The following is a 27,717-nucleotide window of genomic DNA, read 5'->3' on the forward strand; positions in this document are numbered from 1 at the left end:
AGAACTCTGGAATTGTCCAAACCTTCATGTTTGTAACTCATGGAAAACACATTCCACAAATAAATTTGAGCATAATATAAATATTTAGGCCTAATCTATCTCTGAATAGATATTAGAGAAGAGCTTAGCTACAGACCTTTTATAACAATTTAACTCTACATATCTTTTTTTATATACCTTTATAAAGACATATAACCTTTTTGACTTTTAACAATAATATAATCATAATCACCTTATATTCAACCTGTGTTTTTATGTTGCAGTAGTTACTCCAGCTAACATAAACAAGTTTATATACTGAATTTTTATACATGAGTTCAAGATGAATAGTAGGTAAAGAAAAGTAATTTTTCCAGGAAATGCACGCAAGTGCTTTGTGTTACTAAAAGAGTACTCCATAACACAGAGGAACATAACTGTAAGGATTAATTAGAAGTGTTAGATGGGCGCGGTGGCTCACGCCTGTAACCCAGCATTTTGGGAGGCTGAGGCTAGTGGATCACGAGGTCAGGAGTTCAAGACCAGCCTGGCTAAGATGGTGAAACCCCGTCTCTACTAAAAATACAAAAAAAGTAGCTGGCCATAGTGGTGGGCATCTGTAATCCCAGCTACTCGGGAGTCTGAGGCAGAGAATTGCTTGAACCCAGGAGGCAGAGGTTGCAGTGAGTCGAGATTGCACCACTGTACTCTAGCCTGGGCGAATGAGACTGTCTCAAAAAAAAAAAAAAAAAAAAAAAAGTGTTTATGTGCCTTGCATTACAAAATATCTATATCATGAAGTTTTCTTAAAGGACTCCAGCCTAGCTAGCCTTTTGAGAGTCTGTTAGGGGCCTGCTAGGGCTATGTAAATTCTTAATCCTCTTTTTTTGGTGTCATTATATTAAGAATATAAAAATGAATAATGAATGATTGAGGAATGTTCCAAGTATATTATTTGGAGGAATTATTAGGAGCAAAATCAGTATCCTTTCTCTGCTGGAAACAGTGACTAAAAAGAGAAAGTGGAAGGCTCCTTGTATTGTTAGGAAGGTCATGCTCTTGGGCTTTGTATAAATGCAGGGTATTTAAAGTTCCTAGTATCCTTGGAAACACAGACTGTTTATAATACCAATTGGTGCTTGTGTTTCAATGACATCATATAATTTACAGATCCACACAATGAACGTCTTGTTTGCGGACCTACAGAGGAGTTCAGATAGTTTTGGAAAAGCAACTGAATGCCCATAGGATTTAAGGCTTAATTTGTGTGTGTGTGTTTTCTCAGGGTTTAATTTTAAGAAAGAGTGACAACCTTACTATTCCTTCTTTAAATCTTATGGGTTTGGATTCAACTTTTTTTAAAAAAGCAAAATATGTCACCCATCAAATTTGTCATTGTTTTATATTCTTGTGATTGCATTTGAGAGGTATATACACATTTTTGTACCAATTGAAACCTGTAGAAAAATAGATGAAGAGATCAATTAATCCTCTCAAGTTTAGCCATCAACTGTGAGTAGTAAGAGACTTGTAGAGCTGGGACTGTTTGAACTAACTGGTTAGAATAAAACAGTGCCACTAAAAAGATTTTTTTCTCTCTTCTCATTCCCCCTGCCCCCCATTCATTTTTTTTTTTTTTTAATTCGAGAGGGAATTGGTAGACTGACCTAAATGGTGTACATTAAGCTGAACAAATAGACCTAAATAAAAGAATGTGTTTCGGCCCTTATATTTCATTTCTGCTTGTAACTGTTTCTCTAGCCAAAAGGCTCTGGATTTGTTGTCTTTTCCTTTGCAAAGTTTGTATTAAGAATAATATGTAGATTTCTGGCACAGTGATATACTAGAGTCTGTCCGATAGTATCAGATGGAAGTATGTTTTTGTTAGAGCAAACCTGTGCAGTATTTTTTTCCCCAGAATATGTCCAAGGAAAGGTTTATTTACATTCATCATATAATCCTGAAGATCATTCACAGTTTAAATCAGTTTTTTCTATCACATTTTATTACAATATTTTTAGCATCTGAAAATTTTCAATAGGAGTAACAAATGAACCCATTGTTTCAGATGTGTGAAGTTAAGATAATAATAAGTGCTGTTGTTTATTGAGGGCTTTACAGTATGCCAAGCACTGTTTGTAATGCTTGATATTTCTCATTTAATCTTCACCACATTCCTACGTAGTAGAAACCACATTATTCCATTTTAAAGATGAGAAAACTGGAGCTCTAAGAAGTTAAGTATCTTGACTAGAGTCACACAGCTGGCAAGTGATAGGATGGGAATTCCTTTTCAGGCAGTCTGATTCCAAAGTCTGCGCCCTTAACCACTTGACCTTCATGCTTCTCAAGAATGATAATAATCAGAGCTAACATTTATTGAGTACTTTTCTGTCTTCCAGAAATTACTCTCAACTCTTTCTGGTGTGTTAACTTACTTAATCAAATAACCTAAGTTGAGGGCATGGGTCTTGCCAGGGCTCCAGTTTAACTCTGAGCCTCCCTTTGCCAAATGTTTGTAGTTCGGTAACTTCTCTAAAATCATTTAAAAAAAAAAAATTGAGACAGGGTCTCACTATTTTGTCCAGGCTGGATTTGAATTCCTGGACTCAAGCGATCCTCCCCCATCAACCTCCTGAATAGTTGAGATTACAGGCCATATGCCACCGTGCTGGGCCTCAAAGATCTTTGAAAACAATTTGTATCTGCTGAAAATCCATATTGAGTTGTGTTAAACAACTTCATATAGGAATTCTAGCCGAGGTCAGCGTGTGCCATGGTGCTTTGAGTTAGTATCACCTTCCTTCCGGTGCTTTGAGTTAGTATTACCTTCCTTCCATTATATTCAGGTACTCTTACTTCTCTTATGGGAGATATAAAAATCTTATAGAGAGTTATGCAGAAGTCTAAATTTGAACCTAATATTTCAAGTGCTGCTTAGATATTTATAATGGAAAGATTAAAAACCTTATAACCAGCATTTCTTTTCTGATTGTTTAAGTCAAAGCAGTGGATGTACATAGTTAAAAAGTCACTTCTGCGAGGATTTAAATGAAAATGATCATTCACCTTCCCTATCTCTACCCATTGCCTCAGCTAGTTTCTGCTCCACAGAGGCATCCATTTTCAACTCTTTCAGAGGTTTCTTTCACTATTTACCATCATATTTTAAATAACTCACGTATTCACATACACATACATGAAACCAAGATAGACTTACACAGTTTTAAACATTCTTTGTTTGGAATTGCCTTCTACTTTTAATCTGTTTCTGAAATTCTCACTAAACCATCATGCACAAAACTGTGATGTTTTCCCCTTTTATAGTTTAGAAAATCAGAGGTTCTTCCAACCCCCTCTCAGATTTGACAATTTGCTGTAGTGGCTCTCAGAACTCAGGGAAGCAGTATATAGTACTTACTATTATCAGTTTACCAAAAGGATATCATAGATGACACAAATGAACAGCCAGATGAGGGAGTATATAGGGCAAGGTCTGGAAGGTTTCTAAGGGCAGGTGCTTCTGTCCCTGTGGAGTTTTAGGGCACACCAGCATCTTGGCATGTGGATGTATTCACCAACCTGGTAGCTCTCTGAACCCCACTGCTTAGAGTTTTAATGGAACTCTGTTACATAGATATGATTGATTAAATCATTGGCCATTGGTGATTAGCTCAATCTCCAGCCTCATTTCTTCCATGGGGGTGTGGGTTACTTCTGAAAGTTCCAACCCTCTCATCACACAGTTGGTTCCTCTGGCAACCAGCCCCCATTTGGGGGCCACTAAGAGTCAACTCATTAGTATAAACTTAAGTAAGTTTGAAAGGGACTTACTATGAATAACAAAAGATGCTTCTCCAACTGATTACTCTAGAAATTCTAAGGGTTTTAACAGTTCTGTGTAAGGAACCGGGGACAAAGACCAAATATGTACTTCTTCTTATATCAGAATATCACACTTGCCCAGAATCATGTATAATACATGGAAGATTTGAATCTAGTTATCTGACTATACAGCTAACTCAGCATTTTCATATAAATCACATTTGAGCTTGTTCAGATGGAACTATATAGTCATGGTTCCCTCCTTTTTTTTTTTTTTTTTTTTTTTTTGAGACAGAGTCTTGCTCTGTTGCCCAGGCTGTTGTGTAGTGGCTCAATCTTGGCTCACTGCAACCTCCGCCTCCCAGGTTCAAGCAGTTCCCCTGCCTCAGCCTCCCAAATAACTGGAATTACAGTTTCCCTCCTTTTCAGTGCCCAAATAGTTAATAATGGAAAAATGTTATTGTATGCCTAGTATGTACAAAGCGCTTTGTTAAGCACTCAATATACATTATCTCATTTGAACCTCAAAATACTCCTTAAAAGAGTAGGTATTTTTATAGTCCCTATTCATAGATGAGGAAATTGAGGTTCAATTAGATTGAGTAATTTGTCCAGTCTTTCTCAAGTAAACTTTATGAGAGGATAATGTACACAAAGTACATAAATTGTATAGCTTGATGTTTGGCTTGATGAATTTGCATAAAGAGGCCTATCTGTGTAATTTATACCCTGCTCAAGAAACAGAACGTTATTACCATCGCAGAAGTCCACTTATGTCCTGTCCCAGACACTTCACCTCCAAATAGTGACTACTAAACTCACTTTTAATACTATAGATTAGGTTTACCCAATTTTGATGTTTATTTAAACAAAATTGCACATCTTTTATGTCTTTTTTTGCTCAACGTTATATTCGTGAGAGTCAAACATATTGTTTTCTATAGCTATATTTTTTTCATTCTCCCTGGTATATAATATTTCATTTTATAAATTATCAAAATTTATCCAATTTATTGTTGGTTTTCATTTTGGATCGTTTCTAGCTTTTTACTATGTTGAATAGTGCTGCCTTGTATGTTCTTTTACATGTCTTTTGACTAAAACATGTCCACATTTTTGTTGGGTATATATCTAGGAGTAGAATTGCTAGATATATATACATTCAGTTTTAGTTAATATTGTCCAACAGTTTTCAAAAATGATTTTACCAAGTTACACTCTCACCCTCAGATCTTTAAATTCCTCAACAATACTTAGTATCTTTTTCATTTTAGCCATTCTGGTGGGTATGTAGTGCTATCTCACTGTGGCCTTAATTTGCATTTCCCTTATGACTAAAGAAGTTGAGCATCTTTTTACATCTTAAATGGACATTTGGATGTTCTTTTTTGTGAAGTGAGTGTTCAGGTCTTTTGCCTGTATTCAACTGGTTTGTCTGCCCTGGTTGTTTCTTTTTTCTCATACCATTTACACTTGGTTTTACTGGACAGCCTTACTCATTTTGATACAGCTCCGATGAGTGGAGGAACACCAGGGCTCTTGTCTCACACCGAATTAGGTAAGACGCCATGGATACACATGGAGTGGTTTTAAGTAGTGGAGAGTTTAATAGGCAACAAAGAAGAGAGAAGAAAGAAGGAAGAAGCTTCCCTGTACAGAGACAGAGGGAGGAGGGCTCCAAAGCTGAGAGGAGACCTCAAGTGCGGCAGAAACCAGCCAGGTATATGAAGAGGCTGGAGGAGGCAGTGTGTTACTTGCGTAGGGCTCAGGGAATTGTTTCGACCATGCATGTCATTCATGTAGCCTTTGGAAAAAACTGGCCCTCCCACCCTGGCCTTTTAATATGCAAATGCAGAGTGCCATGAGGTTCTATACACTTGGGGAAATGTGGGGGCAGCCATATTGCCAGGCACATGTAGGGGCAAGGGCAAGAGAACAAAGGTAGGAATCGCCATGTTGGGCAGACCCAGTTTCTAATGGCTGGCATTTGTATATCAAAGGTTGCCAGCCCAGCTCCAAGAGCAGGCCTTTCCCGCTAGACAAGAAATGTTTCTGGAGCTGCTTCAAAAGAGACGAAAGCTTTCCGAGGACCTCTTTTCCTCTCTGTCTGCCTAAAATAATTTCTTAACTCCTACCACATTTTTTTTCAATCTATCCATCCTTTTCTTAACAGATTACATTGACTTTCTCCATCCCTGTTTCCTTTTTCTGAAGAAAGAACTTTTGACACTTTTAGCATTTTATTTCAGCATTTACATATTTATCTTAATTCTAAATAATATACATATACTGTTGCTTTTTTATTCATCAATTTTAGACCTTTTTATTGATTTCCTATTATGGCGGATGAGGATTTAGCTATCACATAAAACCATTCCAACTTCCTCACTACAGTTTTTGGTGATTGGTTGGTTTGTTTTTATCAGTATTCAATGTTTGTATTATCATGCCATGCTGAGTATGGTTGAATATCATTATTATTTTTCCTCCCTTTCTTTTTGTTTTTTTGAAGTTTGTAATTGCCCTTTTTTCCTGTTTGTTTAGTTTTCTTATTACTTACTCTTCTCAGACCTTCCTGTAATATTGCAATATATTTTTACTCAAGGTCGATAATATCGGGTAACCTTTCAGATCTAGTGTATTTTTTTTTGTTTTGTTTTTTTGGAGACGGAGTTCTTGCTCTGTCACCACACTGGAGTGCAGTGGCGTGATCTTGGCTTACTGCAACCTCTGCCTCCTGGGTTCAAGCTATTCCCCTGCCTCAGCTTCCAGAGGATGGTCTCAATCTCCTGACCTTGTGATCCACCTGCCTCAGATCTAGTGTTATTTTGCTTTCTTTTCTTTTTTCTTGGAAACATTCCTCATGGAGCCCTCCTATTCTTATCTTTAGGCCTATTTCCTGAATAGCTATCATTTTAGACGTTTCTTTTGTTGTCATTCTTGGAATTCCTTTTGCCTTTTTCATAGGTTGTATTCCTAGTTGCATGGATCTTCCTTTCTTTTTTTATTTACTTCCTTGCTTTGTTCAAGCGGATCCTCCAGTAGTTAGTTTTTTTGTTTTTTTAAAGAGACAATGTCTAGGCCAGGCATAGTGGTTCATACCCATAATCCTAGCAGTTTGGAAGACGGAGGCAGGAGAATTGCTTGAGGCCAGAACTTAAGACCAACCTGGGCAATAGAGTGAGACCCTACCAAAAAAAATATAAACAAATTAAAAATTAGCGGCCAGGCACAGTGGCTCACACCTGTAATCCCAGCACTTTGGGAGGCCGAGGTGGGTGGATCATGAGGTCAAGAGATGGAGATGATCCTGGCCAACATGGTGAAACCCCATCTCTACTAAAAATACAAAAATTAGCTGGGCATGGTGGTGAGCACCTGTAGTCCCAGCTACTTGGGAGGCTGAGGCAGGAGAATTGCTTGAACCTGAGAGGCGGAGGTTGCAGTGAGCCGAGATTGCACCACTGCACCACTCCTTCCTGGCGACAGAGCAAGACTCCATCTAAAAAAAAAAAAAAAAAAAATAGCTGGGTGTGGTGGTGCATGTCTGTCATCATGGCTACTTGGGAGGATTGCTTGAGCCCAGGAGTTAAAGGTCACAATGAGCTATGATCACGCCACTGTACTCCAGCCTCGGCAACAAAGCAAGACCCTGTCTCTTAAAAAAGAGAGAGAGAGAGGTGGGGTATTGCTTACTCTTTTATCCAGGCTGAATCTGAACTCCTGGGCTCAAATGATCCTCCTGCCTCAGCCTCCTGAGTAGCTGGGACGACAGGTATGCACCACGGCTCCCAGCTTCCTGCAGTAGTTTTTAATGATGGCACATAGGCAAAAGCATGATATGACAGCCTTCAGCATGTCAGTCTCTTTAGTCATGCTGCCGCAATCAGGACTGGTGGATAGTTATCAACCTCCTATTCTTATTCATTGTCATGTTGAAATATTACTTGCTTCTCTCCTGTATTAGAGTACCTGTTTTTTAAACGGTATGTGTTTTGTTTTCTTGATTTACTTTCTACTATGAACTGAGTGTGTCTCTCCAAAGTTATTTTATGTTGAAGCCTTATGTCTGAGTGTACTGTATTTGGACATAGGACCTGTGACGAAAGTGATAAAGATTAAATGAGGTAATAAGAGTGTTGCCCTTGTAAAGACGGGGAGAGACTCCAGTGCTCTGTCTTCACCATGTGAGGACACAGTGAGAAGGTGGCCATCTGTAAGCCAAGAAAGAGCCCTCATCAGGAACTGAATTGGCCAGTACCTTGATCTTGGACTTCCCAACCTCCAGAACTCTATCAATATAAATTTGTGTTGTTTACTCACACCGTCTATAGTATTTTGTTAAGGCAGCCTGAGCAGACTAAGACACTCCCCCATTTTGAAGGAGGATATCTTGTCAGAGGCGTGTGAACCAGAGCAACTCTATCTTAAATAGGAACTGGGTACAATGAGGCTGAAACCTACCAGGCTGCCTTCCCAGATGGTTAAGGCATTCTAAGTCACAGGATGAGACAGGAGGTCAGCACAAAATACAGGTCATAAAGACCTTCCTGATAAAATAGGTTGCAGTAAAGGAGCTGGCCAAAACCTGCCAAAACCAAAATGGTGACGAGAGTGACCTCTGGTGGTCCTCACTGCTACACTCCCACCAGCGCCATGACAGTTTACAAATGCCATGGCAACATACCATATATGGTCTACAAAGAGGAGGCATGAATAATCTACTCCTTGTTTAGCATATCATCAAGAAGTAACCATAACAATGGGCAACCAGCAGCCCTTGGGGCTGCTCTATGGAGTAGCCATCCTTTTATTCCTTTACTTTCTAATAAACTTGCTTTCACTTTGCACTGTGGACACGCCCTGAATTCTTTATTGCATGAGATCCAAGAACCCTCTCTTGGGGGTCTGCATCAGGACCCTTTCCTGTAACACTCTGGTAGGATATTTTTCCTGATGAGCAGTTCGTGGTAGGCAAAATTTTTGAGACCTTGAATATCTAAAATACTTTTATTCTCACACTTGGTTGTTAGTTTGGCTAAGTAAATAACAATCTAGGTTAGAAATACTTTTCTGTCAGAATGTTGAACTCATTGCTCCATTGTCTTCCAAATTCCTGTGTTGCTTTTGAGAAGTCCAGATCTATTCTTATTCCTGATATTTTATACATAACTGTTTGTTTCTTACTGATATGTTTTGGTGGTCATCTTTTTTCATCGGTTTTGCTGGATACTCAGTGGGTTTCGATCTAGAAACTCACATCATTTAGTACTGAGAAATTTCACAAATGATTTCCTAGTTTCTGTTTTTTCTTGCCTATTATTTTTATCTTGACCCTCCTAGATTGGTTTCTCAGTTTACCTTTTTCTTTTCCATCTTTTTGTCTTTTTGATCTATTTTCTGAATTTAATCTTTTGATTGTGTTACTGATTTTTTTTTCATTTCTGCTATTATGTTTTTATTATACAAAAGATCTTTTTAGCTCTGTAAGTGTTGCTTTTTATTTAAAAGTATCTTATTTTTGTTTCCTGGATGCCATTTTTTCCTGTATCTGTCTCTTTGAGGATAACAGTGTTTTGTTTTTTCCCTGTATTGTTTGTGTCTCCTTCAAGTTGCCTTTTTCTGTGTCTTTCTTTCTTTTCTTTTTTTTTTTTTTTTAAATCTCTCTGTTCTTCTACTAGAAGCTTTCTTTTGGTTCTGGTAATTCTTGTTGGTCTGCTTCAGATTAACAATGGGAGATGAGAAAGCTTACTGGAGGATCTAAGTGTGAACATGGACCTTGTCCGTTTTAAGGGCTTTACTATAAGCCCTGGGCTTTAAGGGCTTTACTATAAGCCCTAGCAAGCCCTGGACTTGCTATTTGTCGGGGGAACCCTTTTGTTAGTATCTTTAGTTCGTTTCTCTTGGGATGGTCTGATGCCCAGAGTGTTCTTCTAAATTGCCTGTCTGGAATGTAAAAGTCTAATTTTGAGAGTCAAATGGGAGTTGAAAACAACTCTGGAGGAAGCTCATGTCTTACATGTTTAGAGTAGCCTTTTCTCAACTGTGACAATTACTCTTTTGTCCACCATTTATTTTACCCTCCCAGGAGAGCAAACCTCCATTCTTTTACCCGGATTGGCAAGGGACATTTATCTAAATCATAGATGGGCAAGAGGATCTTGGTACTGTGCCTCTTAAACAGATTTTATACTACCCCTCTTCTCCATTGAGAGTTACCTAGTACTGGCCTATCCCTGAACCTTTCAAGGATTCTGTGGTTTAAATTAGGTTGGTTCTTAGCTTTTCTCATTCTTAACCTAGGATTCTGTTACTCAGGCCTGTTAAGTCAGTTACCACTTGAACATGTTTCTTCTAGCTTTTAAACTTTCATTTACTTTTTCTTTATTTCCATTCTCACTACTTTTGTGGGTCCATATCTCTGTCTCTCCATATATAAATTTACTGTAGTTGAAGTGGGGTTTTGAAAGGAAGTGAAATTATAAAAGTTCAATCTACTGTTTTAACCTAGTAGCTGCCATATATTTCTTAAAATGAAATTTGAATAAGGCATTATGGAGCTCTTGCAGCAATTCCAGTTTTTTCTGTAGGCCAGGGTTAGAAATCTTGGCCCTAGACAGATGGATCTAGCATTTGGCTTGACTTTATCTGACTAAATGTGACCCAAATTGAATTTCTCAGCTTATTCCTCAAACTTGTTCTTCTTTCAGAATTCCTAATCTCAGTAAATGAAACCTCTGTTCACCTTTTGACAAAAATGCAAATCAGTGGTGTCATTCCTCTGTTTAAAATTCTTCAGATGCTTCCCATTGTTCATAGGATAAAAATCAACTTCCTTAACCTGGTTTATAGGGCTCTGCATGATCTTGCCCCAGACTTTTCACTAGCCTCTTATCTCTGCACTACTTCCTTGCTCTCCAAAACTGCTTCAGCCATAGGGCCCCCACTTTCAGATTGTTGAAGTAGGACCACCGTCTTACTTAAGGGCTTGTCCATCTGTGGTTCATTTGTCTGAAATGCTAATACATTTCCCTTCACCACCTACCGTTCTTCCAGCTGTAATAATGCCCAGGCCTGAGTCTACTGGTTGTTGAATGTTCTCACAGCACCCTATGCTGCTTTTTTATAGTGTTTATCAGAATTATTTTAAATTAGTTGTATACTGATTGTACAGTATTTGACCCCATTAAGTTGATGTTCCGTGAGTCCAGTCACTAGATCCATCTTGTTCATTGTTATAACCCCAGGCTTGAGTACAGTGCTTTACTTACAATTAACAAATACTCACCGAACTTAAAAATAAAGGAGAAGCGACCGGGCACGGTGGCTCACGCCTGTAATCCCAGCACTTTGGGAGACGGAGGCGGGTGGATCACGAGGTCGGGAGGTCGAGATCATCCTGGCTAACACGGCGAAACCCCGTCTCTACTAAAAAAATCCAAAAATTAGCCAGGCATGGTGGCAGGCGCCTGTAGTCCCAGCTACTCGGGAGGCTGAGGCAGGAGAATGGCGTGAACCCGGGAGGCAGTGCTTGCAGTGAGTCGAGATCGCACCACTGCACTCCAGCCTGGGCGACAGAGCAAGAGACTCCGTGTCAAAAAAATAAAAATAAAAATAAAATAAAATAAAATAAAGGAGAAGCTTTATTGATATGCTAGAAAAAAATCCCAGGCTATACATCAGAATAACTGAATTCTAAGATAGCTATGCTAGGTGTATCACTTCGAGCAAGTAATTGTATAATGCTCAGCCTTATTTTATTTATGAATTAAGGAAGTATGATTTATTGATCTCTAAGATACCTTTCAACTCTGCATTAAAGGACCCCCCTTTCCCTTTCTCTTCATTTCTTTTCCAGTTGGCATTTATTTTTATTTCTTTTCCTACTTGATACTCATAAATCATTTCTTCCTTATGTTCATTCTTTTTATTCTCTGTAATATGAATATATTCCTTGATATTTGAACTCTCACTTTAGTGCAAGATGGGCTTGAACTGTATTTTCTTTTCTCAATTAAAATCCAAATATTTGGCCAGGCATGGTGGCTTAGCCAGTAATCCTAGCATTTTGGGAGGCCAAGGGAGGCGGATCGCTTGAGGTCAGGAGTTCAAGACCAGCCTGGCCAACATGGTGAAACCCCGTCTCTACTAAAAATCCAAAAATTAGCTAGGTATGATAGCACACGCCTGTAGTCCCAGCTGCTCTGGAGGCTGTGGCAGGAGAATCACTTGAACTCAGGAGGCAGAGGTTGCAGTGAGTAAGCTGAGATCATGCCATTGCACTCCAGCCTAGGTGACGGAATGAGACTCCACCTTAAAAAAAAAAAAAATCCAAATATTTGCTGTAACGACTTGGAATTTTTTTAACCTTAAATTGACTATCCAGATTAAAATATTACTAAAAGAACCCGGAATGTGTATTGTGGCCAAAAACATAAGTGCCACACAAATGTGGTTGGAGAATGTAGATTTACTGTCCTGTATCAGCTATGTTCCCAATAGAATTGTGTTTCATGATTATGTTAAGGATTTTATGCAATCTTAATATCTTCTAAGATAATAGAAAAGGCTGTGAAAAGTATGTCTAGAAAATTAGAAAAATTCTTACTTTGAAGAAAATACATGTGATAAAGGCTAATGAGACAAAAACCATAAACTTGGCCATGCATATGTCCTCTTGTACTGTGCATATGACTTTTATAAAGAAAATTATGATAATGGTGTTAGTTTTAGAAAGCCTCGTAATTTGTTTAATTTTGTTTTTATTTGCATTCATTATATGTCTTTAACAAAGTATTGTTTATTTACCTTACAGTACGAGTTTGTAGTGTCAAAGGGAATGTAACTGGTGTCTGATGTATATACTATGTATAAACATACCAACTAACAGGTTCACCAAATATTAAACAATTTTGTATTGGCATTTTAAATTTAGAACTTTCTGATGGATTACTATAGGGGTTTAAGAATACTTAATATTTGGGGAAATTAATTTGGAGTTTTAGATGGGTTTGAACTAAATTTTCTTTTCCCATTTAAAAAATCATAGAATATAGGCTCCTGTTACATGAAAATTTGCCATCCAATGCATTTTCAGGAATGGATTAGATTTGGATAAGAGGGATGTTTTTCTATTTGTGTTGGCTGTATTAAAGAGAAAAACTAAATGCTGCTTCTTACGGCTTTATAGCCTTGTATTGTAGGTGTTTGTTTCATACCACTTGAGGTCAGTGGTTTTTCATAAAAAGAAAGGTTTTTCACTGCTGATATGAGTCAGCTAAGTTGTGCTCATTGAATTGGGTTGTCTAATTCCTAGTGAGTGACAGATAAGATTCTTTAGAGATGCTTGTATTATCACCTTGATAGTTTTCACTGTAAGCTCAGTGATTTGTGATTCAAATGGGTCCCAATTCAGAAAAGATGCATATGTAGTTCTGGATTCTGTTGCACTTGGTATTATAAATAGAGATAGAGCTATTGAAGATTTTTAATGCTGCCGTACTCTTGACAACTTTTATTTCTAATGTAGCCTGCCTTCTGCTTTTTTAGATAGAGAGGTGATATCACAGCATTGGTTGTGTAACCCATGGCTAAAAACTCAGAAACTGATTTCTCAATAGTGAAATTAGTGTCTGAGTTCCCTCTTTTACACCCTCTCCACTAAGAATCACATTCCTTGAAAAGTTCTGATTCTTTTCCCACACCAGCTGCCCCTAAAGGAAAGTGTTGAGATCCAATTCAAAAAGAGACAAGCATGAGGATATATTAATATAGGGAGAGATATTAAATATAACAAAAGGAATGTGCATTAAATAGTGTTTGAGATTAAGTCTTAGTGTAGTTCATTTTTCTGTTAACAGAAACATGAGACATGAAAATGATCTTGAGTTTTGATTACTTAGTAATACAGTACTGTGGTCATATTTTAAGTGCCATGCTAGTTTTGCTTATGCTTTTCTCTTTCTTTTCTTTCTGAGATAGGGTCTTGCTCTGTCGCCTGGGCTGGAATACAGTAACACAATCACAACTCACCACAGCCTCAACCTCCCAGGCTCAAGCAGTCCTCCTGCTACAGCCTCCTGAGTAGTTGGGATTACAGGTGTAAGCCACCAAACCTGGCTGATTTTTGTAGTCTTTTTGTAGAGGTATCCCACTTTGTTGCCCATGGAGCTCAAAGGATCCTCCTGCTGCCGCCTCCCAAAGTGCTAGGATTACAGGCGTGAGCCACCGTGCTTGGCTACGCTTTTCTTAAATTAGCACAGTATTTATTTAAGAAAAAATTGTAGATAGGCCTTTATTTCCTTCAAAGGATTAGTATGTAAGTGACTTATTTTGAATATTTTATATTTTTCTGTTTAAGAGGTTTAGTATGAACTGTAGATATGACTGATCTATTGGGATTGAAGAACAGGCTGTGATGGACTGCCATTTGTCATCTTACTGTTGGCACCATTCATAAGACTCCATTCAGTTAACTAGGCCATATAGTTGCTTAAGCAGACTTGGCTCAGTGTGGAAATTAAGGGACTTACCTCTTTTAAGAGACTGGGTTGGACTATGTTAGCCAGGTTTGAGTGCAGTGGCTATTGAGAGCACAGTCATGCACCCTACAGCTTCGATCTTCTGAGCTCAAGTGATCTCAGCTCCCGAGTAGCTGGGACTGTAGAGGCATGCCCTGATATCCCAGCAGGACTTATTTCTTCTTTTTTTTTTTTTTTTTTTTTTTTTTTGTTTGAGGCAGAGTCTCGCTCTGTCGCCCGGACTGGAGTGCAGTGGCCGGATCTCAGCTCACTGCAAGCTCCGCCTCCTGGGTTTATGCCATTCTCCTGCCTCAGCCTCCCGAGTAGCTGGGACTACAGGCGCCCGCCACCTCGCCCGGCTAGTTTTTGTATTTTTAGTAGAGACGGGGTTTCACCGTGTTAGCCAGGATGGTCTCGATCTCCTGACCTCGTGATCCGCCCGTCTCGGCCTCCCAAAGTGCTGGGATTACAGGCTTGAGCCACCGCGCCCAGCCACATAGGACTTATTTCTTCTAATGCATATTTAAGAAGTGGAAGAAAACTATATGATCTGCTTTGCTTGCATTTCATGGCACATGTGATCAGGGCAGTGCAAACTGTTGTAGTGATGTGGAATGTAGTGATGTGGAAGAGAGAAGCAAGGTAGAACCATCATAGGAATTATTCCCCATCCTTACCATCTTCTTAAAATAAGTAATGGCACCAAAGTAAAATGAGCTCTTCTATAAAGAGAAGTGTTACCTTTATCGAATATCAAGTTGTCTGCCATAAATAAGTCATGCCTTCAAGGGATTTATTACTTTTTTTTACCAGATAACTCACTCTGACCTGTGACAGAGCAAAGTTATAACCTTCATGATGAACTGCGGTGCTGCTGAGACTGAGAGGGATGTAGTAGCAGAACTCTGCAAATGTTAGACTAAAGGAAATTACTCAGCAGAGAGAAGTATCACATGCTTTCTCTTTCCTGTTCTCTCCTCTTAACAAGGGTGATAGTGAGCATAGTGGATTTGCTAACTAGACACCAGTGATCAAGTAGCTTGAAAATTAAGCCTCTGTAGTTGACAGGGAAACTAAAGTGGTTAGCTAAGGTTAAAAGACACAATATAAATTTATTTCAGCAAATAGTTATGGTCTTAGAGTAAATGTGGTAATGTAAGGATTAAGACTTGTATTTCCATGAAGGCAACCATTTCTGACCTAATGACTTTATATCTTAAACATATTGAATGATTGCTTTAGTATCCATATTACTCATCAAGGTATGAGTGTGGCCATATTTAAACCTACTGAGGCCATTTATTTGTATGAACTGTAATATAATTTGCCAGCCCAAATGTTCCTTGTGTGTCAGGACAAAGCAAAGTTCACAGGTACTGTGTGTTGGGTGGTTATCAGTCTAAGAAAATTTTTGTTTGTTGTCCTGGAAATGTTATTTTCTGACATTTTGACAGAATATAGAGGGCGGGAAGGTCATGAAGGGATAAAATAAGTAAAATTAAACTTTACTTTAAGTGACCTGACTGGATTTTCCTTTCTTTTTGTACTTTAAGAATGAAAGAGAGTGACTTAGTTGATGGCAACTACACTAGGTCTTAAGCAGACAACATTAATACATTTATAAAATAATTTGAGCATATATCTGCAGTATATTGTGGACTGCTCCTCAACCACATAATAATACTTTTTTTTTTTTTTTTTTTGAGATAAGGTCTCATTCTGTTGCCCAGGCAGAGTACAGTGGTGTGATCATGGCCCACTGCAGCCTGGACCTCCTGGCCTCAAGTGATCCTCCTGCCTTAGCCTCCCAAAGTGCTGGGATTACAGGCATGAGCCACTGTGCCCAGCCTGTTACAGTTATTGACATTGTTAAGAATCATCTCCACATAGCAACTCTAACATTATTTCTCCTACTGTATCAGAAATTGTCTATAGAAGATAGACATGTGTATACCATATTTTTAAATCTGCATGTCAGTGGCAAGGATTTTATTGTTTATTAAAAAAATAAAGAACTGCATTTAAAAAAATAGCTTGTTGACCGGGCGCGGTGGCTCACGCCTGTAATCCCAGCACTTTGGAAGGCCGAGGCTGGTGGATCACGAGTTCAGGAGATCGAGACCATCCTGGCTAACACGGTAAAACCCCATCTCTACTAAAAATACAAAAAATTAGCCAGCCATGGTGGCGGTCACCTGTAGTCCCAGCTACTCAGGAGGCTGAGGCAGGAGAATTGCGTGAACGTGTGAGGCAGAGCTTGCTGTGAGCCAAGATCGTGCCACTGCAGTCCTGTCTGGGCAATAGAGTGAAATTCCCTCTCAAAAAAAAAAAAAAAGAGAGAGAAAACTTGTTAATTGGCCTATTAATATGATATTAAACTGAATGCCTATTAAAACTGTTGTGAACATGTTGATGAAAACAAAAATGGGATCCTCCCACCTCAGCCTCCCAAGTAGCTGGGACTGCAGGCACGCACCACCGTGCCTGGCTAATTTTTGTATTTTTTGTAGAGATGAGGTCTCACTATGTTGACCAGGCTGGCCTCAAACTCCTGAGTTCAAGTGATCCACCCCCCTTGGCCTCCCAAAGTGCTGGGATTATAGGTGTGAGCCACCATTCCTGGCCAGATGTTTTTGCTTCTGTAATAAAGTGATCACTTTAATTCTTAGCTTTTATGAAGTAATACTTGTATTTTGATTTTGGGTTCAAAGCCAAAACAAATCTGGTCATTGAAATTTCAGAGTTGCGAAGAATTTGCCATTTCTAAGCCAGGTTAGCTCTGATGTGGGAATAAAAATGTATGTATAAATACAGAAAAATATAGATCTATCCTTCCACAGCAGTTCAGACTTCTGCAGTTTACACCAATTATCTGTTGGGAATGTGTTTCTCTTTTAGTGTATTAAGACCTTCCCTATTTAGATAGATTTCCCAAAACTGTGTTGTTGTTACTTCTTTTTTTAGATTGGCACTAAGATAGATGAAAGGCTCCTGAGACTGAATGAAACATTAGAGTTTGTGTTAACTGGGAAGATTCTCTCTATAGAATCCCTTTATAAAGCTTTCTCTGGAAGGCAGTAAATATTAACAGTGTTACTGTCTCGCCAGTGCAACACAGTGTAGTAGTCTGTTATTATGAGGCATCACCCAGAGTTGTTTGTCTCACGACCAAAAGAATTAAGGAGCATGGACACAGAGGGTGAGGCTGGAGCAAAAGTTTAATAAGCAAAAGAATGAAAGTTGTCTGCCGCAGAGAGGGGGCCCAGAAGAGGGTTGCCATTTTTACAGTTCAATTCAAAGGCTTTTATAAGAAACCGATGATGACTGGGCATATCATTTGCATAAGGCGCAAATTTCTGGTACCTCCACCCCGTCCTGCTAGTGTGCATGCGGGCCCTTAGCTTGAGTTACTCCATAATGCTTTGTTCCCTTTACTGCACATGTGTTAGAGGATGGAATTTTCCATTGTGGCCATGTCTGGGCAAGTTATCTGTATAATCTGTCTTATCTGTGTGGCTGTGAGCATGTCTTAGGCAAGCTTCCCTGTGCAAGTCCCCTTATCTGTGCCTACAGCCTGAAAAATCAGGCTTTTGTTTGAAAGGATTCAACCAAGTACCCACCATAGCTGCCTGCCTGACCATTTTCTTCCTTTTTCCTCTCTCAATAGGTTCGTGATTTTACCAATTGCATTTAACATATCATGTCAGAATTTTTAAAAACATGAGACTAGTAAATGATGTGATTCAAAAGCAACTCAGACGAACTTCTAAGGAGCTGTAAGATACAAAAATAAAATTTCTCACAGCAATTTTTTCTTCCTATGTTGGCCATAGACTTATTGTCCTTTCTCTCTTATCCCTATTTCTGCTTTCTATCAGATCCCTTTAATTACTCTCCTGCTATAAAATTTTTGAGGCACTTTTCCTAAGTGTGGAAGAGAAAAGTTGCTTCTCCTCTAAGAAAAAAGTTGGAGTGTGTCTGTGTGTGTGTTCCTGTACTGAAATTTCCAGTTCTATCATATCATTCAGTTTGTCATTTTTGTCAAGTAGTGTATCATGCTATGATACTCTTTTCTCCCATTACAGGGGTTAACACATAAGAGGTCTGTTGTTATTGTTGTTGTTTCTTTGACAAGTAGTTTCTAAATTTATATTAGCATTTGCAGTTGCTGAATTTATATTAGCATTTGAAGGGGTCCAAAGTTTGCTTTTTAGACTTACTGGCAGGCCAAATGACTTAGTATTTTGAATGCTGTTTTGAAATTATTTGGAAATAATAGATTGCATTGAATACTTCAAATAAGCTTCCCTTTTAGGTTATCTTTCTTCCTTTTTTGAAAACCATCTTTATTGGACTTTCTGTTATATATTACAGTTACATAACCTGTTTTATTAACTTTTATCAATTTGTATATTTATTAGTGACTCTTTTATCCTCTCATCTCTTTTGTGTTATTCATCCACCGCAAACAACTAGAAAGTTACCTGTCCTGTTGATTCCTGTTTCAAAATATGGCTCACATGGTCTCTTTGTTACCATTTTCGCTACAACTGATCTGTTTCAGACCCTGAGCATCCCTAAACCAGACCATTACATCAGTCTCCCATACATTGTTAACACCTCTGGTCTTTCCCCCACTTTTTCATCTTGTTATAAACTAGTATTGCCAGATTTTCTTAGAACACCTCGTTGACTTTCTATTGTCTAAGCAGTGGTTTTTAGCATGTGGTCTGTGAAATGCTAGATCTCCAGGACCCCTTATCTGATGGTTTAAAACTATTTTTTATAATAGAACTATAAGACTAATTATAGTTATTCAGTCTTGGTTATATGGCAGACATTTTCTGGAAAAAGGAAGACATAAACCTATCATTTCAGGGAAACAACCAAGAGTATTTATTGCTAATGATGAAATTTAAGACTAAAAGCAAAAACTAGAATGTTAGAAAATTTGCATCTGCAACTTTGAGCTTGGCAGCTTCCCGGTAGTACTTGAAGTCTTTTCTGATGAGATCAAAACTTTTTTGAAGATTGATAAATGTGATATTATATAATGAAAAGTGTCAATATTTGGAATATCTGCAAATCTGAATGAACCAGTATTTTTTAAGTGATTGGTGCATGATGTTTATAAACTCACATAGATGGGGTGAAAGATCCACTCCAAGGACAAGGTGGACCAGTGGTTTTTGATGTAACAGAATATGAAAAGTTCATTGATTTGGTTTCAGATTACACATTGCACACTAACTTTTGAAAAGCAACTGCTTGTCAGGTTGGGTATAGTATTAGCGAAGAATATTCATAGTTATTGGGAAATATTATTAAAACACTCTTTCCTTTTCCAACTACATATTTGTGAGTACAGATTTTCTTGATGTATATCAACCAGAAAAACACAAAGCAATAGACTGAATGTAGAAACAAATATAAAAACCTTGCTGTCTTCTATTCAGCCAGACTTTAAAGAGATTTGCAAAAATGTAAAAGTGTTACCTTTAAAATTTTTTTTGAAAACAGTTACATTTCATTAAAAATGTGTTACGTATGTTAACATGCAATAGGAATGTTATTGTTAAATGAATTCATATTTCTAAATTTCTCAGGTTTAATTTCTAATATGGTAAATATTGATATAACCCATATAAACAAAAACTCTGAAGTCCTCAGTAATTTTAGAGTCTAAAGGAGTCCTGCAATGAAGAAATTGGAGAACTGCTGGTCTACGGAATAATACCCAGTTTTAAAGAAGTATTTACAAAGAGATCCATTGACTTACCTCTGATTCTTTTAAATGTTTCTAAAATTATTTAATTTTTGTAATGAGGCCAGCATTCATTGTCCTTAGTATCCTCGTAGGAATGAACAGAGCAAATCCAAAATTGTTTCCAGTTTTGCTCTTAAGATTTTTCTACATGATTCTAAGTTAGTTATTCTTTTCTCTGGCGAATTTTAGATACTAAAAATAATTAGAAGTCAGAAATTAAAAGTAAGTCACTAGAGCAAAAAATAAAGATTGATAGGATTGGCAAGGTGAAATAGGGCAAAAATTTGAGCTTGTCCTAGTAATGCATATAGTCTCAGTATACAGGCCTTGCTTACATGCTTTTAAACCTTCATTTAGCCCTGGAAATGAGGACATGATATAACTTAACCTATATAAATTAAATATAGGTTATTTTTAAAAATATCACTTTATTACTTAAAATGCCTTTCAGATAATAGAGAAGTACTAAAAAGAACAGAAACTATCACTTTTTTAAATTTTTTTTTTCCTTGGTATACATTCTTTAAAAAGGCCAAAAATGGGCCAGGCGCGGTGGCTCAAGCCTGTAATCCCAGCACTTTGGGAGGCCGAGACGGGCGGATCACGAGGTCAGGAGATCAAGACCATCCTAGCTAACACGGTGAAACCCCGTCTCTACTAAAAATACAAAACACTAGCCGGGCGAGGTGGCCGGCGCCTGTAGTCCCAGCTACTCAGGAGGCTGAGGCGGGAGAATGGCGTAAACCCGGGAGGCGGAGCTTGCAGTGAGCTGAGATCCGGCCACTGCACTCCAGCCTGGGCGACAGAGCAAGACTCCGTCTCAAAAAAAAAAAAAAAAAAAAAAAAAGGCCAAAAATGGGCATTAGAAAAAGAAGCTATAAAATCTATAGGATAGCTAATAAATCCCTCTGTTTAGACAGACAGACAGAATTGTTTTTTAATATAAAAGTATTGCTCCCTATTTCATTGCCCTCTATTTCTTCTTATCTTTAGCACTAGAGCAGGGTGGTTCAGGGTTCCACAATTTTTTTTTTTTTTTTTGAGACATTGTCTTGTTTTCACAATACCATGAAGAAATTAGAAGAAGGATCAGGTTGGACAAAGGGAGAATATTAGTGAGGCTTTAAGAGAATTAATTAGGATCTCACAGAAAAGAGAATTTAGATTTCCTTTAATTCAGTGTTGATACAGATTTATATTTTGTCAGGAAACCTGGGTTATGCTATTAATGCAGTATCCTATATTACAATTTTTATGGACAGGGTTTATCAGTGTCTTCTTGCTAAAGTTAATTTACAGTACAACTTATATAATAAAGCTAGTTATTTGAATGACCATAAATTGTCTAATTTTGTCAACGTTTCTAATTGTTTAGACCACAAAACTATTCATATTTCCACATAAAGTAGGTACATCTCTTTCTGTTGAAGTCATCTTGGTATTTGACTCTAAAAATAGACCTACATGTGGTAAAATTGTAAGCCATATTTTTGTCCAAATCATGTGAAGAAAATCAGTTTTGACATGGCTTTTACATGTAGGCAAGAATATGCTATATGTGTACAAAAGGATTCAGAGTCAGTTTCATTGAGCTTTTTTGTGATAATTTTGAGATTTTGAAGTCAAAAGAAAACTTTGAAAGAACTGAAGATGTAGTTCTAACATAAAATAATTTAAGATGCTTAGACTACAAGGGGAGGGTTAAGGATAGGGGAGAGAGGGTTGGTGTGGATTGGAGATGCTACAGACGTAACATGTAATGCTGTGCATAGTGCAGAGGAGATACAAACAGAAAATAAGGGAAGAAAAGACAAAACAGTGAGCTTCTAAGAATTAATAACATGTCTAAACAAGCCCTAATAACACTGTTGGTTCTTGGACCTTGAATTATCTTTGGGAAGAGTTGATGAACCCCGAAACATGCCATGCAGTAAGTTTAGATAGCCTTAGAAAGGACAGGAAGTTAAACCAGAAGAAACAATGAAGACAACATTTAACACATAAAGGGATTTATAAAGAGAGACCTACATGGTTCTACGAAGAGAAACATAGCAACTGACTTGTTGCTGACGTTCTACAGAGCTCCAGCTGTAATTATGCATATTTGGTTAATTATAGTATAAGACACCTAGGAAATTATTTGGCTTTCCTTGAAGTCAAGCCAATGCCAGTAATATATCTATCATCCTGTGCCAAAAGACAAAAATTCTATAGAAAGCAATGATACTGAAAAATACTCATATAATAGATATAATGTGCTTTTTTATGATTTACGACTCCCCTGCCCTCCTAGGTGTTGGTTTTCTAATTATTTCAATTTGAGTTTTTCCTTTAGCATAATAACTAAGTAGTGATAATCCATGTTAAGTTGTCTTTCTAGTATATTCCTGAGAAGAATTAGTTCTTCATGCCTGAAGAACTTTTAACATATTTCAAACTGTCATAAAAGCTTTATTTAATGGATCTGATGTGTACTTATACATTAAAATATGTGCCCAGTTCTAACAGCCCAAATGAGCAAACATTTTATATCAGAAAAAATTGAAAATGACAAAGATGTTAGTAACCACTTGGTATTTTATAAGGAAATGAGACAGTTGGGAATTGCTGAGACATTTTGCTTTAATATTGGATACCTCCACCTTTAAGAAACATCATGGTAATATATTTAGATCTTTCCTTAAGAAAATTATTTTCTATGTTTTTAAGATCTTGCTGGCCTCTAGTGGTAATATGATGCTGTTGTTTAAACATTTTCAATTCTTATGAGTGTAAAGCCATTTGGAAGGCCTAGTCTGCTGATAAATTTACTCTCAGAGTTCTGGGTTAACAGTGTTCTCAAAGTATACATGTAACATCATCTTTCTCCTAAAGACTAGGGAAGGTGTCTGAGTTACTGTGTCTCTGTATTTTGAATGATACTGGTTAAGCTCTGAAGCAACCTCTCATTATTATAGTTTATGTACAGTGGTAATTACTATGTAAAGTTTGCACTAACAGTTCTTCCCTCTTCTCTGAAGGTTGTAGGGCTATTTTTTTCCTTATTCTGTATGTAACAGTTTTCATTTTCTTCAGAGGAAGCTTTAAATTTACCATTGAGATTCATGTTTAGGCTCACCTCTTTATTTGATTTGGAAGAATTTTACATTTGAAGTACTGGTTTACTAAGCAAGATAATGATTTGTCACTTTTTTTTCCCTTTTGTCATGCAGATGTGAAAGGGCCACCCACACATCGTCTGTCTTGTGGTCAGTCACCCTACACAGATACAACAACATGGGAGCGGAAGTATTGCATCCTCACAGACAGCCAGTTGGTATTGCTCAACAAGGAGAAGGAGGTGAGGTGGATATTATTCAGGAAAGTTACTTTCCTTTTCTGAGTAAATTCCTGAAATCACCTAGTTTTTGTTTGCATTTTGCTAAGTTGTATTATAAAAATAAAGGCTTGATGAAGATATAGGTAAGTCTAAAAGGCTGCTAATGTCATAAAGATATGTTATCTTCATGAAGGAGTGGGTTTCACAAGATAGGGCTGGATTTTCACTAAGAAACAGTGGAAGAGACACTGAGTTTAACTGAGGAGTTTGGAATGGGAAGGGGCTGGATTATATAGGCCTGGCCCTGAAAATGGTCTACAGGGGCCATTGGAAATTACATCAGTCTACTTCCTAGCAAAAACAAATGTCATTAATTGGATTAATTGAAAGAGTTTATCGAAGGGACTATTTGCAGAGTGTGGGCAGCATAAAGGACCTATCAAAGGATGAGGAAGCACCCACGAGCTAGCAATCGCAGAAAACAGTTATCACCCTAGGCTTCCAAGGCAAGGGAAGAAAGTGATGTTTCTGGAACCTAGAGAACTGTAGCTGCATAAAAGAGCTGCTTGACAGTTGCTGTGGTTATGCACAAAAGAACACAGTCTCTATCTATACCAAACAAAAATGGCCAGCAGGGAGGAAGTAAGACAGAATAAACACTCCAGCTCTTTTCTTCTGCCTTCTGATTTCTTGCCAGTGTCACCTGTTGGCCAAATCGAACTCAAAGGCAGAAAAAGATTGCTTTTTGATGTATGCTGTAGAGGTCAGCTTCCTGAAACATAGCAAGGTCAAGAAGGGTAGAGAGTAGAATAGATCTGGCGAGGTAGACAGAATGTAACCATGACAGATGTCTAGTTCTAGGTGTACTTTCTGTTCTTCTAAATTAAAAAACTCTTAGACTTATCACATGCTATTACTATTTTATTTCTCCGACTGTTACAGTTTACAAATCCTTCCACAGCCATCTCATTTATTTGCTTATTGGTGATTAATCAGATAATTGTTATCATTCAGATTTGGTGTGGTAAAACTACTCCATAAAATCATCGTAATTCCCAATTTCCACCATTTAAAAAAATAAGTGAATATAATATTGACAAAGAAGAGGAATAATGAAAGGGAAGGAGAAGATATGATTCAATGAAGGAGAAAGATTAATTGCCAAAACTATATAAATAACTAGAAAGATGTAGGTAGAATATCCATTCAGTAAGTCACCTTCCAGAAAGGTGAGTTCAAAAGAAGCAAAGAATAGGAAACATATTTCTTAATTCTCGTCTGTGGATCCCTACCTCCCCTTTCTTTTCTCTTGCTCCTCCTTCCTTCCCTGTCCCTTCTCTTACCTGTCCCTTCTCTTTCTCAGCATTTTTTGATGTGGTAAAGATAATACCAATAAAACAATTTCAGTTTCTTCTTGTATTTTAATAGGCATTGCTTACTTTCAAGGGCCTTGTTAATATGCCTCCATGAAGAACTTGCTTATTCTTTTTCTCTTGCCATTGAAAATATCTTTTACTTTTGTTATCATCTCCCTACCTATAACCCTTTTCCAGTATTTTAATATTCTTAAACTTAATTTTATTAAAATAACTGAATAAAGGTCAGACTTTTCTAGAACAAGTTGTTTATGTTGCTGTGTTTATATTAAGTAGATACATAATAAAAATTGGTAAAGTCAGTATTAGTATAGGACATTTCTAATTATCCAAACTATTCAAAATCTTCATTTTAACCAAATGTACTGTCAGCAGTCTTTTCTCAGAGCTATTAATAAGGAGTAATATAAACAAATTGTTTGCCATCTTTTTGCTCTTACCTACATTTTATTCAGTTTAGTACTGTAAGAGATGAAATAGCTTTAAGTATAGATAGCAGAAAGTCAAGAAGCATGCCTTTTCCAGAACCAAGGTGCAAATTAATCAATTGAGTTACCTGTGCTTGGGCCACCTTTTGTCTCATAAAATAACTGTCCATAATAAATAATTTTCTATAATAACATCTTATGTACTTTATCCCTTTTTATGCCAGTCATCATGAGTAACCCTAAACACCTGGGGAACCCTTATCTCCCATGCTGTATGTACTCTCCCTGTGGCTCTGTGTATTCTCTTCTCTGACACTGTCTTCCACTCGTCCTTCCCCACCTCTTGAAATCCTTTCACTATATCCACTGCAATTCCAGATTCATCATCAGCAAAACCAGCTGTTTCTTCCACCTCTTCTCTGAAGGGATCCCTTAACTTCTTAGTCTTACAAGAACTGAGATCTTCCCTGAGGACACTACCTTCCATAAAGTTTTGTCAGTGGATGGCTGTTTTTCCTCATACTATACTGTCTGTGATAGGTGCCTTCCTCTTTCATGGCTGCTGTCTGTTCTCCCTTGTTTTCCTTTTAATCCAAACTTTGAGTCTCACATTGTAGTTATCTTTATTTATTTATTTATTTTTTTATTTTTTTAATTTTTTTGAGACGGAGTCTCTTTCTTGTTGCTCAGGCTGGAGTGCAATGGTGCGATCTCGGCTCACTGCAACCTCCGCCTCCTGAGTTCAAGCGATTCTCCTGCCTCAGCCTCCCAAGTAGCTGGGATTACAGGCACCCGCCACCATGCCCAGCTAGTTTTTTGTATTTTTAGTAGAGATGGGGTTTCACAATGTTGGCCAGGCTGGTCTCGAACTCCTGACCTCAGGTGATCCACCCGCCTCAGCTTCCCAAAGTGCTGGGATCACAGGTGTGAGCCTCCGAGCCTAGCTTTTTTTCTCATCTGAAAAATATAAAGCCTGTATTAACCTCACTTGTACCTCCAGATCCCATTCCTTTCTCTTCTCTCCTCTATAACAAAAATTGTCAAAACTTCTATGCTCATTGTCTTTAATTCATGTTCTCCCTTAAATCTATTCCAATCAAACTCTTACCCACATCCCTGCCAGAATTGTGCTTCTTAAGCTCACTAGTGACCTTCCCAGTGTTAAATTCAGAGGTCAGTTCTCAGTTCTCATCTTAATCTGTTAATGGCATTTATTGCAGTTGATCACTCATTTCTTCTCCTAAAGTCACTTTTCTTATTTGGCTTCCATGACACTGTGCTCTTTCTCTTTCCTGCCTCTCTGGAAGTTTCTTTTGAGTCATCTTTACAGATTTCTCTTCTTCTCTCCAAATCTTCACATGGAAGTGCCATAGAGTTCAGTCCTGGGACCTTACTTCCTTAGGGATCTCATCTCATTTATCGTCTTGAGACTGTAAATGTCCTCTAATGCTGATGATTCCTAATTTGATATCTTAAAAATACATAGCACTGTTCTCTCTCTCTTAAAGAGATTGAGTCTCACTATGTTGCCCAAGCTGGTCTGTAACTCTTGGGCTCAAGTAATCCTCCCACCTCAGCATCCCAAAGTACTGGAATTACAGGCATGAGCCACTGCACCAGACCATCTCTCTTCTCTAGACTTGTCTATCCATCTGTGCATTACACATCTCTACTTGGATATGTAAGAGTCATTTCCAACATGCCCCACACTTCAGCCCTAATCTTCACTTCATAACTTACCAGAGGTAAGTTATCTCCATTAATGGCAATTCCATCCTTCCAAGTTTCAAAGGCCAAAAGCTTCCCCAACTTGCTACTTTCCAGATGTACTGTATTTGTCATTATTTCATGAGTACATCAGGCATGTTCCTCCCAAAGACCTTAGTCTTGACTTTTTCTTTGCATGGAACATTCTTCCCTCTTATATTTGCATGGCTCATTTTCTCACCTCCTTCATCTCTTTGCTTACATACCACATACTTAGTAAGGCCAACCCTCACTAACCTATTTTAAATCACTACTGTTCCCCACATCCCTATCCAGAACTTCTGGCCTAATTACCTGGCTCTAATATATGTTTTATAGTGCTTGCCACCTGCTAAAATACCATATAATTTATTTATTATGTTTACTGTCCCTCATCTCCTACTGGAGTATAAGCTTTGGAGCAAATATTTTGTCTATTTTGTATCCACCAGTTCTTCAAACAGTTCCTGATGAAACATAGGAAACTCTCAATAAATATTTGTTGAATGAATGTTGCAAGAGCCAAATTATAAACTTTTATTTCTGAATGTCTGTTTCCTTAATATAAGTTGAATAGAAGATATATTCTATCCTTTCTTTCTATATCTACCCAGAACATGCAGCTTAATTCTTTATTTTTCTAAAACTAATAAAAAGAGGAGAAAAATAATTGATGGGGTGCTTTTCCACAGTTGAATACATGATTCCATCTTTATTTATTGAGCACCTATCATTATGTGTAGTATTGTAGTCACAA

The 27,717-nt window shown here is 37.7% G+C and overlaps 1 protein-coding gene across 2 annotated transcripts in view; it reads left to right on the top strand.

Annotated features, from left to right (window-relative positions):
- The window catches only part of RASAL2 (RAS protein activator like 2), a 373,660-nt gene that overhangs the window by 171,602 nt on the left and 174,341 nt on the right, over window positions 1-27,717 (top strand). For both annotated transcript variants that reach the window (XM_023231271.1, XM_023231270.1), the window contains exon 2: window positions 23,304-23,431. In XM_023231271.1, coding sequence (XP_023087039.1) covers window positions 23,304-23,431 — 128 coding nt within the window. The remainder of the gene's footprint in view (window positions 1-23,303; window positions 23,432-27,717) is intronic.

This window comes from Piliocolobus tephrosceles, chromosome 1 (genome assembly GCF_002776525.5).
Source record: "Piliocolobus tephrosceles isolate RC106 chromosome 1, ASM277652v3, whole genome shotgun sequence".
Taxonomy (NCBI): Eukaryota; Metazoa; Chordata; class Mammalia; order Primates; family Cercopithecidae; genus Piliocolobus; species Piliocolobus tephrosceles.